General features: G+C 48.0%; 4 protein-coding genes across 4 annotated transcripts; all 4 read left to right on the top strand.

Annotated features, from left to right (window-relative positions):
* The first annotated feature begins 23 nt into the window (after positions 1-23).
* On the top strand, positions 24-330 carry BGZ61DRAFT_470096 (uncharacterized protein). Its single transcript, XM_046248035.1, has 2 exons — positions 24-53; positions 103-330. The coding sequence occupies exon 2, from the start codon at positions 110-112 to the stop codon at positions 263-265; it is 156 nt and encodes a 51-aa protein (XP_046092828.1). The 5' UTR covers positions 24-53; positions 103-109; the 3' UTR covers positions 266-330.
* Positions 331-3,056: 2,726 nt separating this feature from the next.
* BGZ61DRAFT_470098 (cytochrome P450 55A2) lies at positions 3,057-5,139 on the top strand. Its single transcript, XM_046248036.1, has 7 exons — positions 3,057-3,387; positions 3,438-3,544; positions 3,593-3,752; positions 3,800-4,096; positions 4,143-4,301; positions 4,362-4,551; positions 4,606-5,139. Exons 1-7 carry the CDS (start codon positions 3,109-3,111, stop codon positions 4,716-4,718), a joined length of 1,305 nt encoding a protein of 434 aa, XP_046092829.1. The 5' UTR covers positions 3,057-3,108; the 3' UTR covers positions 4,719-5,139.
* Positions 5,140-7,196: 2,057 nt separating this feature from the next.
* BGZ61DRAFT_377033 (uncharacterized protein) lies at positions 7,197-7,906 on the top strand (the record flags this gene model as incomplete). The annotated part of the gene is made up of 3 exons (XM_046242564.1): positions 7,197-7,487; positions 7,569-7,754; positions 7,823-7,906. 3 exons carry the CDS (start codon positions 7,197-7,199, stop codon positions 7,904-7,906), a joined length of 561 nt encoding a protein of 186 aa, XP_046092830.1.
* A 3,709-nt stretch (positions 7,907-11,615) lies between these two features.
* Positions 11,616-11,909, top strand: BGZ61DRAFT_377031 (uncharacterized protein; the record flags this gene model as incomplete). The annotated part of the gene is made up of 1 exon (XM_046242563.1): positions 11,616-11,909. The coding sequence occupies one exon, from the start codon at positions 11,616-11,618 to the stop codon at positions 11,907-11,909; it is 294 nt and encodes a 97-aa protein (XP_046092831.1).
* Between the last annotated feature and the right edge of the window lie 361 nt (positions 11,910-12,270).

Genomic DNA, 12,270 nt, shown 5'->3' on the forward strand with positions numbered 1-12,270 from the left:
ATGAACATGGCGTTCAGGTCGTAGTGGATCATTACTCCGACGGTGTCGGAGCTCTGGGCTAGGTCAGCTTATGTTACAATGGTTCAGAGAGACATCACTCACGCTTGACATGAAGATGATTCCGCCACAGATCAAGCCGAACGAAGCCAACAGCTCAGTCGGAGGTCGAGACGGGAGAATTGACTTTGGCGGCTTGAGGAACATGAGAACGTACATAAGACCCCTAGCCAAAGAAGCACCAAGAAGCAGGTTTCCCCATTGTTGACCATGCTGGAGACCATGGTATGCTGCTGATGCGAGTTTATGGCCTCGAGCCGCTTTAAAATACTATGGGCACATGGGAGTGCAAATTGCTGCGTGAACTTGCCTGTACATGCAGAAAGATGCTTTGGGCGGGGGTTTTTCTCTGTGAGATGTGCCGCTATCGCGAGACGGGCTTGGTGAGCTATCAAGTCAAATGCAACGTACGAGACTTGTGTGTTGATATCACGAAGCCAGTCTCAGTGCATAAACTTAAGTCGGATGGGCATATTCATCTCTGCAGCGCGTTGAATGTAGTCTCGCTACTTCTTCTCAAGCATCGTCTCAAGGGCTTGGTGAAGATACAGAAGATCTCCTCTGCCACTGACTAGGAATGACTTCACGTCCTTGTGAGCAGTCTCAGTAGGGCTGTTAACCCTCTGGCCAAAGCTGCGATAGTTATCGATAAAACACTTTGCCCATTGAAGCCTCCAAGCCACGTATTCCTTAGAGATGTAACGGAGGATGTGATGCTGAAGAGGATATGTGTCATTAAGCTTCTTCCACCGGGCTTCAAAGTCAACCTCAGTGGGAGCATACACAACGCGTTTCCGGGCCTCAAACATCCCTTGGCGACTAGATGATAAGGCCACATTGGCAGCTTCAGGTGTATCGTCAGATTCGGAATCGTCGTCTTCAAGGTCATCGGGGTCATCAGCATTCCATCGTGATCTAATCTTAGCCCTTACATTAGCGTCAATATGCCACATACAGAGTTGCTGCTGGGCAGTAGGGAAAACCTGGCTCAGGGCATTCTTGAGACCCTTTTCCTTATCTGTAATGACTACAGATGGAGCTGGAAGATGAAGATCTCGTCTACAGGCATCGAGTTGTTGACAAAGCCAGCGATATACGTCCTCTTTCTCGTTATCAATAAGGCCGAAGGCGAAATTCACAACAGACCTCTAATCAGAGACACCAGTCACTTGGAAGAAGGGCATTTTAAAGCAGTTGGTTTTATATGTGTTATCGAGACCCAGGACCTCATGAAAACGCTTCCACTGTGTCTCACACCAAGGGTAAGTCCAGAAGATGCCTTGAATGCGATGTTCATCATTATCCTCATATTTGATGAAATGCCGCAGGACGGTATGATCGAAGGATCGAAATCCAAGCTTGAGTTGCTGTTAGTCCGCTAAGAAACTGAGAGCGGAGACGTTGCCGATCATTATAGATATCCTTCTGCGTAAAATAACTTGGCGTTGATGATGAAAGACGTAGGATTTCTCCCATTTCTCATGCAGGGAGAGAATTTAGCTGAATAAGCGACTTTGCGAGGCTTTGCTGTGTTGAGGTTCTCTTCCGGAAGACAGTGTGGGCAGAGGGGTCATGAGAGGCAGGATGATTATGACACCCTTTAGTCTCATAGATCCAGAAATGGTTCGTATTTCCATTGCATTATGCGGTGATTTTGAACGGGCAGTTGATGGGTCTTCCTGTCAGCTGTGTCCGCAGGATGCCTCCTGAGCTTTGGCTGTGCCGTCTCTCTGACAGCACTCGCTGCGCCGTACTACGCTGAGAATGCTCCGGGACCTCTGAAGCTGTTTGCAGCAGCAACTTTCCCACTGGGTCTTGTTCTCGTCGTGCTTATCGGCGCCGACCTCTTCACCGCAACCACAATGGTGAGTTGAGGACTATTTCATGAAAAGCCTGATCGTCATTAACACTATACTCGTTAGTTCACCATGGTAGCGACCCTCCACGGCCGGCTGCCGGCCCGATCATTCTTTGTGTGGTTGGTATATTCTCTTCTAATAGATGACTTGTCGTTTCCACTATTAAATCGCCTGCATTGTCAGTGTCAGTGATTGAGTCGTGCAATATACAGTCACATAATCTCGGAAAAGAGAACTTGAGAGAAAAAGAATGCCGGTGGCCGTGGGAGGCCAAGCACTAGCGGGATGTGGTTTGACTGTATTAGTTGAAATCAGGAGGTTCGCCGAGAGCATTCGAAAAGTGTCCTTGGAGGGTGGGAGGCTTTTAACATCAGATCATAGCATCACATCATTCCAAGCCAAGCACTTGGAGCGGTAGATATGAGCATCTCCGCGGCAGTTCGGACGTCTCCTTGGAGATCTAGCGCCGGCTGGGACCCTAAACGGCAAGCTCAATAACGTCCCGCTAGCTATTGCGGGGATTTTGCGCCTGGTAATTGACCTCCTGACTGTTTCTGTTGGTAATAAAACCCTGTCACATCCAGTGTATAAGCCATTACTGCACTGCGCATTCCATTTTGGCGTAGTGGCAAAAATGCAACAAACCCTCTTCTATGGATCGTGGTCGAGCCCGTGACTCGTGCGCCTGCGTCTTACGTAGGTACTCTGTGTGTTACATCTAGCAGATGGAAGTGATCATGTGTGCGAGAAGCTCTTGGTATTCTTCCTATCTAATGAAGGTCTTTGGGTCAGTCGTATAGACGAAGAAACTGACGATGACCTCGGATGACCTCGGACAGCCGAGAGGCTCCGGATGCCTCGGGGTCTTTGACTTTATCTAGCTATTGACCTGATTGAGGGAAAAGCTAGACCGCTGGCGAGGCCGCTGATGAGGCAAGTGGCGATGGACGCCAATGATGAAAGACAGAAAGCTTGGCTGCCGTCATAACCGCAGAAATCCGATATCCCGATATGTGACACTGTGCCATGGTGCTGGAAGTGAATGGAGTGGGTCTTTCCGAGGACACAATTCGACGTTGATTTCAAATCCAATTATCTCATGATTCCGGGAGAGCTGGTATAAAGATTTCGCCACGATGGTGAAGATGGATCGGGTACTATCATTCCCATCGGCCTTGGAACAAACACCACCATGATGCGCCGTACCGTGTCCTCCAAGCTCATCTCCACCACAACATGGATACGCAACCAGCCCGTACGGCATTTCAGCCAGACTGCCGTCGCCATGAACGCTGAGCCACCAAGTTTCCCTTTCCAGCGTGCCTCGGGCATGGAGCCGCCGGCTGAGTTTGCGAAGCTCCGGGCTACGGACCCTGTTTCCAAGGTGAAACTGTTCGACGGCAGCCACGCTTGGCTGGTGACCAAGTACAAGGACGTCTGCTTTGTTGCTACCGATAAGAGACTCTCCAAGGCATGTCTTTGCATGGTTCAAAATGATTGCGTTGGGTTAACATTGAGCAGGTCCGCACGCGCCCAGGCTTCCCCGAACTGAGCCCCGGTGGAAAGCAGGCCGCCAAGGCCAAGCCGACATTTGTCGACATGGACGCTCCCGATCACATGCATCAAAGGCGAGTCTCCTGATTTCAATGTCTGGACCGTCTCTAACCATTCTCCAGGGGCATGGTCGAGCCGCTATTCACCCCTGAAGCCGTCAAGAAGCTCCAGCCGTACATCCAGAGGACTGTTGATGACCTCTTGGGCGCGATGAAGAGCAAGGGTTGCGCCAATGGCCCCGTTGACCTCGTGAAAGAATTCGCACTTCCAGTGCCGTCATATGTATGTTTGAGGATGAAGCCAATGGGCGTGAGCTGAGTTGGAATCAGATCATCTATACCATCCTGGGCGTTCCTTTCCATGACCTGCAGTATCTCACTACCCAGAACGCTATTCGAACCAATGGCAGTTCCACGGCCCGAGAGGCATCGTCTGCGAACAAGGAGCTGCTCAACTACCTCGCCGGCTTGGTTGACGAGCGTCTTGAGGAGCCCCAGGATGACCTCATCAGCAAGCTGTGCACCGAACAAGTGAAGCCTGGTATCGTTGACAAGTCTGATGCTGTGCAAATCGCGTTCCTCCTCCTCGTCGCCGGCAACGCCACCATGGTCAACATGATTGCTCTCGTAAGTATCTCTCATAAACATGAGAAGACCGTGCTGATAAGGCCAGGGCATTGTGACTCTATCCCAGCACCCCAAGCAGCTGGCCCAATTGAAGGCCGACCCCTCACTTGCGCCTGTGTTCGTCGAGGAGCTGTGCCGATACCACACTGCATCAGCGCTGGCGATGAAGCGAACAGCCAAGGAGGACGTTGAGATTGGCGGCAGGGTAAGCAATAAGCAATGACAGGTACAAAAAGCAGAGACAAAGCTAATTCATCGTCATCAGCTCATCAAGGCCAACGAGGGCATCATCGCCTCCAATCAGTCCGCCAACCGTGACGCCGACGTCTTTGAGAAGCCCGACGAGTTCAACATGAACCGCAAGTGGGGTACTAACGACCCTCTTGGCTACGGCTTTGGCGACCACCGGTGTATCGCTGAGCACCTCGCCAAGGCAGAGCTGTCAACTGTGTTCTGTAAGTTGTCAATGATTCAAAAATCAATTTGGCTGGAAGCTAATCTGCATACAGCAACTCTCTACCGCGAGCTACCCGACCTTAAGGTGGCCGTTCCCGTTGAAAAGGTCAACTTCACTCCGCTGGGCGGAGATGTCGGTGTCGTGGAGTTACCAGTGACCTTTTAGTAATATTACGGCCCAGTCTTGTTGCGGCCTGGTCCTCCGAAACAGCGATGGGCTGAAAATATGACGGTCGGGTCTAAGCTAGGGGCATGAGGTAGGTCCGAGGCCTAAGATGTATGATCTAGTGGATCAGGACGTCGTAGTGAGCAATGTGGATGTCACGTTTGAACTATGCTATTGTGACTCTGTTGCAGCAACTTGTGCTTACCTTGAAGGAGCTGAAGGCCTTGAACTTACCTACACCTCGGCAACCTTTGGCTCTTTACTACACATTTTAAATAGCAATAGAAAACCACAAGCAAGGCGGAAGCAGTTTAATTCACGCTATGATGCCATTTCGATTTTCTTCAGTCACGCCCGAGGGGTGGAGACTCGGGCAGCTATGGCGGAGCGTTGGTTTGGTTTTGTCTTTTTTGGAAATCCGCCCTTCCCTTTCTCCAGACTCACTTGTGAAGCAAGTCCGGCTCTTGACTCTCAGCCGCGTAACTTGTTATGCTTCGGGAGGCGTCTACGTAATCTGAGAGTGGTGCATTCGCTGCAGAACAGGCTTCTCGTAAGGTTTGGTCTGGACCCTCTCCCGTCTCTTAGCCCTTCGCTCTCCAATTCGTGCCCGTCTGGTCGGATGCGTGCGCTAAACCGTACCCAGAAGCTCCCCGGCGCTAGAAGCCTCGGAAAGCATAGAGGGTCGTGACGCTAGATGATGACTGTTTCAGCCCATGATCGACGTATGACGCCATAAAGAGCGCCATCCCTGCTGGAGAGGAACCAGGTGGAGTCTCGGAGCCTCCCTCTGGACCCTGTTACGGGCGTTCATGGCGTATCCCCACGTCAAACAAGAATGGAGATGGCCGGCCGTTGGGGAGGATGATGTTGATGGCGGATCTGGTCGTGGCCCAATTGGACGGTTTGGCAAGAGGTTTAATCCATTGGCACCGGCTCAACGCTCCGAATGATTATTTTGTCTCAGAGGCGATTGTTCTGCTCCGTTAACAGCTCTTATCAGAAAACCAATGTCTCGAGTTTCTTTCGGCAGGCGTGTCGTCAGCTACCAGCCAAATCGGGCATTCCAGACGCGGGCGTCAGCCCCGGTTTGATGCATAGCCTCGTCCCCCTTCAACTTTTATCTTGAGTGTGAACAAGAATCCACAAATTTCATCTAGATCCCACTGGCTCCAGGCCAGGAAAACCTTCGCGCAGCGATGGGGGTGTGGGCATTTGATAAACGTGCACCCGATCGCACGGCCAGGTCCATTCTGATGTCGTGTGCATTCAATGATGTAACTGTCCGGAAATCGGGACATAACATATAAGGGTTCGCGAGATGTCACACATCGTCACAAGCATGTCTTCAAATCTGTTGGCTAGATTTCGGATTGGCCAGCGCGGATATCGCTGGCAATCTTAGACCAAACCTTGTTAGCTGACATCTTCATGATGGTTCTGTAGGTACTGGGCGTGGAGAAGCAGCTAAGATTTGATCTTATGGCAAGTCTCAATCTCCGTCTCCCAGCCCGTTATCTTTCTGGCTGTCTTGGAGGGCGCTACTACCTTCTTGTTCTCGCAGATCCGTCAGTACCAGTTAACATCATAGAAGCCATCCCAATACCGCCTAACACGACCTACACAGCGCTCGGGGTGGTTATCTTGCGGCCATTCGCACCGGATCTATCTCATTGCGTAGTACAAACCGCTCTCTATTTGATAATGACGAGCCAGCCAGTCCACAACTTCCCTTTTCGCCCACCAGTTGGAGCCTTCCTTGGTGCCCCGTTGCTTCGCTTTCGCCCCTCGAGCTTCCTCTACTGGCTTCCTCGAACGCCTTGCACTACCCCGTTCAACCTAATCCAAATTTAAAGAAATCTTCATTAAATGTCGGTGAGTTGTTGGAAGGTGTAGCTTCCTGTTACGAGCTTGCACCGTGCTCCTCATCATGCATTCCTAACCGTCACGGCGTAGGATTGGGTTATGAGTTGCCGGCTGGTGTAAGTGGCTTTGCCCGGCACACCAACTAAGATTGCTTACACACCAATGGGGAACAATAAACTCAAGCTGACATGAAGGTCGTCGGCTTCCAGTGGTCGACATCATACGACTGGTGCTTCAAGGTTTTGATTGAGGACCAGTCTAGACCTTTATTGTGACATGCTACTTTTACATCCTCGCTTACTTGTTAAGTATAGGTCTGTGGCGGTCGTGTGGCGGTCGTGTGGAGGTCGTGTGGCGGCCAATTCCACCTGTCACATGCTTAGCTTCTTGCATTAATTTTCAAGGTTTAACTTGAGGCAGACACTGCCGACACTCTTGCGTAATGAGGAGATATGTTGCAGAAATCAGCCAGTCGTCAGAGGCACACATACACCAGGTTTTCCCTCATATTAGCATTTCAATCCGGCCGGCGAAACCAATTGGCCTACACCCACTTCACAACTGTCTCAAACCCCCGAAGTTATTTCTAATCAATCACTCCTGTCTCATTGCGAAATGGCACATACACATACCGGTACTGCACATAAAGTTGTATCTGTTATCCTCCGCATTGGGGAGCTTTGCTGCGCTGTGATTGTCCTTGGGCTTCTCTCTCGCTTCTGTTACCTCATTAGCATCGCGCAGGAGAGTGCCGATGGACGGATCGTCTATGCCATGGTCGTCGGGGGCATCGGTATTATCTACTCCTTCTTTTTTTGCCCGCCATTCAAATCTCTCTTCTTGAGCTTTCCGTTTGATTTCGTACTGTTTGTGATGTGGCTCGTGGCATACTGCCTACTTCAGACCGTATGGCTCTCCCTCCCGATTTTTATGTTGTTCCTTGGCGAAGACCACCGACTAATCAACGGCAAAATTCACTTTGAACAGAGGACGGGTAGTCACACTTGCTCTTCACGCTGGTATTACGACTATTGGGGCTACTATTGGGGTCGTTTCTGGCGAGTCGGTCCCGTTGGGACAGTTAGCATCGACAGGGCGGGGTGCGCGCAGTGGAGGACGGTCCTGGCCTTCTCATTCATCGCGTGGTTCCTCCACGTTACGAGTGGCATTCTTGTGAGTAATTTCCGTGTACCTGCCCTTGAATTTAAGAAAACGGAAGAAATTGACGCCACTACCTCTAGGGGATATATGTCTTCCATACTTACATCAAACTCGAGGAGACAAAGCGCGACATCAAGCATCATGCAGAAAAACTCACCAAGTAGGTTCCCTTGGGCCCAAGAATTGCGTGATTTGGATTCCAGATTAATGATATCTTCACTTAAGACGTCATTCCCAGGCGAACGGCTACGAGCAGGGAATCGAAGAGCAAAATGGCACGGGAAACACCCAGCCTCCAGTGCCTCCTACTACAGTCTAGCCTGGGCTGGGGCATATCGAGGAATTTGCTGGAGAATAAACCACAACTGGCAACACCTAAGTCTATTTTGTGTTTAACGAGGTCTGTCATAACCAGTTTGTAATTTGAGAATTCCCAAAGAACAAAGGGTCAAGTAGACTGAATCTGGAATTCACGAAGGTGGCTCGGACTGGTAGCCCGTCGGATCAGTTCATGTACCTAATGTATCAGATTTCGTCTTGCACATCAGAGAGATCATACAGTCCACCAGAGACATCGTGACAGTGTTCATCATATTCTCACATACGCAGTTACTCAATTCACATGTACAACACCATCAGACTTGCGTATGGTGATAGGCTAAAGTGATATCACACTGTGCTAAAGTGCTAAAGTGATATATATCACCGTGAATATATATCACTCTTTTTCCAGCTAACGTATATTGTTGGATCCGATACGGTCAATTCGATCAGGGTGATAGGGATCCATACGATGTGGAGCCCAAAGATGATGATATTGATGTCTGATGATGTGTCTTCTGGGATCTCTGGCCTCTCTTTTCCGATGAGGGGTTTTTGGGTCAATCTCACACCCTATAACTAAGTGTTAGATACGCGGTGTATCTTTAGTAAAGATTAAGGATAGCCAGATAAATGTAGATTAATTCTTGATGATATGTTTGGTTGTTCTTATTGTGCTTGTTCTCGTTGACTCTCGTCTCCACTTTCCTCTAGAGCGGGGTTTTATCATCATCTTCAGCCATAGATGCAGATATCCCAGTATTCTGATACCTGAATAACCTCCTTGATGCATCACACAGCCACAATCTAACACTAAGACAGGATATTGATGTATCAGAGGGTTGTTCTTATCCGGACCTTATTCCGCCACCCGAGGGTCAATCCAACACTTGCAGCGGTGAAAGCGTGAGAAATGGACGGACCACCCCCCCCCCCCCCGGCACCAAGACTGAGGAAAGCGTCATCAAGGCTTCAATCAATAAGATCACCAAGTTTCTGCTACATAATCTATTTAATTCACACCGTCGTGTGTTCGAGATACGTACCGCGTATCCAACACATTCCGTCAATCCGCCAACACTAGGGAGTCTAGACTACGGCAATCGTCACATGCAATAAAGTCTATCCTACCTGTTGGATCCGGTATGGGTAAGTCAATTAGGGCAATAATGATCAAGACGATAGTGGAGCTGATGGATCCGTTACGGTCAATTCGATCAAATAGATAGGGATTAATACAGTGATAATGATGTTGATGATTGCTTGTGCCGGTCATCCGGATCGGCCGGAAGAGGGGTTTTCATACCCCCCTTCTGACTAAGGTCAGGATATCAATCTATCCGAGGATTCGTCATACAGGGTCATCATCCAACAGGAGCCTAAAGATGATGATATTGATCTCTGTTCTTGTAGGATCTAACCTCCTTCCAGGGCCCTGTTTCCGGTGAGGGGTTTTTGGTCAATCTCACACCCCCTCATGACTAAGACAAGATATTGATGTATCAGGGATTCGGTCTTATCCGGGCCCCTAGTCCGGCACCCGAGGGTCAGTCCAACACTACCTTTAACATCTTGATGGATCCAATACGGCTAGGATGATCAGAGCCTTCAAAGGGGGTTTTCTGTGGAGACCAAGATGATTGTATTGATGTGTGTATGATCTAGGATGCCTCCGGCCCCCTCTTTTCTCCTGAGGGGTTTTTCTAGTCATCTGACTAAGGCTAGGATATCGGTGTATCAGAGGTTATGCCGCCACACGAGGGGTCAATCCAACACCAACCAAACCAACAAAGGTCTAGAATCGCGCCACTCAGGCCATAATCGCCCCATGGTTGCAATTTGAGGGTTGCACTTTGTAATGTCAGGGTTGCACTCACAATAAATTGTGCGTCGCCGTGGTTCATTTCGTTCCCAGGCAAAGGAGTCTCGTGACTAGCAAAATTGTCGGACGCGCAGGGGGTAAATGCGGCCCCTAGCGGCCCGAGTTGGTAGGATTCATGGACGAAGAAAATTGTGTATTGAGCAGCCGTTATTTAGGCTAATCGAGTGATCAAATGTGCTGTGTCACGGGCACTACCGAAAATCATCGGGGCGGGGTCTCTCTTGGTCATCATCCCACACCTATCAGCGAGCACCCCACGAATCGGCGTGTTGTCAAACCATGTACCCGGATTGGTGGCTTGGTCTGTCCCCGTTCCCGACCAGACTGAAGGACATTTGAAGACGGCCACCGAAACGCACCTCCCTTCACGGTGGTGTGGGATTGACGAATAACGGGATAGAGTTTATTGGAGTCGTACCAGTCGTTCAACCATCATGTATCTTGTATGTTACTCTAGGCTACCAACTCCGTGCGAACTTGTGCATAGATATATTTGATCACGTGTCTGGCCTATTTTGTGCAAGGTCTGATGTACTATGCAGCAGCATCTACCAAGACAGTCTCAATTGCAGAGCGGCCCACCGAATCTTCGGCCTTGCGAACAGACGAGTAACAAAAGAAAAGGGACAGGAGTAATAAAAACCCTGAGTTGTGCCTCTTAGATAGGGATAATAACCTTAAATTCTTATTACTTTATAAGTACCTTTAAAGTCCAGGTATAATATAGTTAATAATCTTCCTTAATCTTAATAAAGCTGCCTAATTTAAAATAGTATCTTAAAAAGTCTCTGCTAAGCTTCTAATTCTTAGGGTCTTTAGTATATACTATAAAGATATTACTAAGCTATATATTACTAGACTGTATATTAATATTAAGATATCTATCTATTTACTGGGCTAATTAATAAAATATAAATTATAGAAGTAGATAATCTGTATTTCTTTAGTATTATAAACCTCTAGCCTCTAGATTACTATATTCTAAAGAGGCTTATAATATATTAAATTAATCTATTATAAATAGGAAATTATTTACTATATCCAGGTTAGCTTAAAGTTATCTCTTAGCTTTATATATATCTATCTCATTAGATATACCAGCTAGAAGACTATATATTATATAAAGGCAAATTATAACAGTCGGGTCTAACCTAGGGGTATAGAGTAGGTCCGAGGCATATAATATATAATCAAGTAGATCAGAACATCATAGTAAGCAATATAGATCACAATCTAGTAATAGTAGAATAATAAATTCAATATAACCAAGTATATTAATAGCTAGTAAGGCTATCTATCTATAAGAGTGCTAAATAAATGTATATATATACTATAGTAGATTACGGGGATTGCAGTAGTAATCCTAGTGAGTTATCGCCCTGGATCGTGAGGATTGCAGTAGTAATCCAAGTAATCCTTTACTTGATTGGTCCTTATGTCGGGGATCGCTGGATTACGGGAGTGATTCGAGTGATCCTTCGTCGATTGGGGAAGAATGAAAGTGGGGCGTTACGGTTCTGCCGCTTGAGACTGCCTGGTCTCAACCTGGGCCGTAATACGATGTCTCCCTCCCTGTTGGCCTTGTCCCAAGGTTACATTATAGGTCTCCGTGTCCTCGTTGCGTTGTAGGTCCAACTTGCTTCCTTAATTATTCCTGCGTGCTGATCGTCATGTCAGGGCGCGTCCAAAAATCTACCAAAGCTTCACAGCGTTTTCTTCTTACGCGCATTATTGATCAGGAGGGCTACGAAGTCATCATGCCCTATTCCTATTGCTTCAATAACCACAAGATTTATCGGGTGTCCGAGAAGTCGTCTCGTTGCAGCAAATGCATTCGTTACGGGCATTCGTGCGATGGTTCGAATGTCGCTTCTTTCTGTGAGTTATATGTACCTTTTCTACCGGGGGTTTTTACTAATATTTTCCCAAGTATCCCGGAACTTAGAGGCCTAATAGAGACTTGAGGTGGATATTGAGCAGGCGGAGAGCCTGTTGGCTGAAACGCTGGCTAGACTGGCCCGTCTACATACTTAGTATTGTTCCCTTTGTGAGCGGGGTTTGGTGCTATTTTTATAGGGCTTGTATGAGGTAGATGAGGTTAATGGGGTATATTTCCAGGAGGAGGTATTGCTTGCTGAGCAGCAGGCTGTTGGGGAGGCCCAGTTATTGGGGGCTATAAATATAATTAACTAGCCTTCTATTTTTAGGGTTTCTTTTAGTTCTATTTCTTTTTTTGATGTTATTAATAGAAATTCTTTAAGAGGTATTATATATAGGTGATATTTTTTATAGGTTTCTACTAGTTATTACTCTTAGGGTAGTTTT

This window comes from Ilyonectria robusta, assembly GCF_021365365.1.
Source record: "Ilyonectria robusta strain PMI_751 chromosome Unknown BGZ61scaffold_185, whole genome shotgun sequence".
Classification (NCBI taxonomy): domain Eukaryota; kingdom Fungi; phylum Ascomycota; class Sordariomycetes; order Hypocreales; family Nectriaceae; genus Ilyonectria; species Ilyonectria robusta.

Coding starts and splice junctions, on each gene's coding strand:
- BGZ61DRAFT_470098 (XM_046248036.1), top strand. CDS start 3,109: ATGATGCGCCGTACCGTGTCCTCCAAGCTCATCTCCACCACAACATGG. Junction 4,097..4,142: donor TGGTCAACATGATTGCTCTC/GTAAGTATCTCT, acceptor TGATAAGGCCAG/GGCATTGTGACTCTATCCCA. Junction 4,302..4,361: donor ACGTTGAGATTGGCGGCAGG/GTAAGCAATAAG, acceptor CATCGTCATCAG/CTCATCAAGGCCAACGAGGG.
- BGZ61DRAFT_470096 (XM_046248035.1), top strand. CDS start 110: ATGAAGATGATTCCGCCACAGATCAAGCCGAACGAAGCCAACAGCTCA.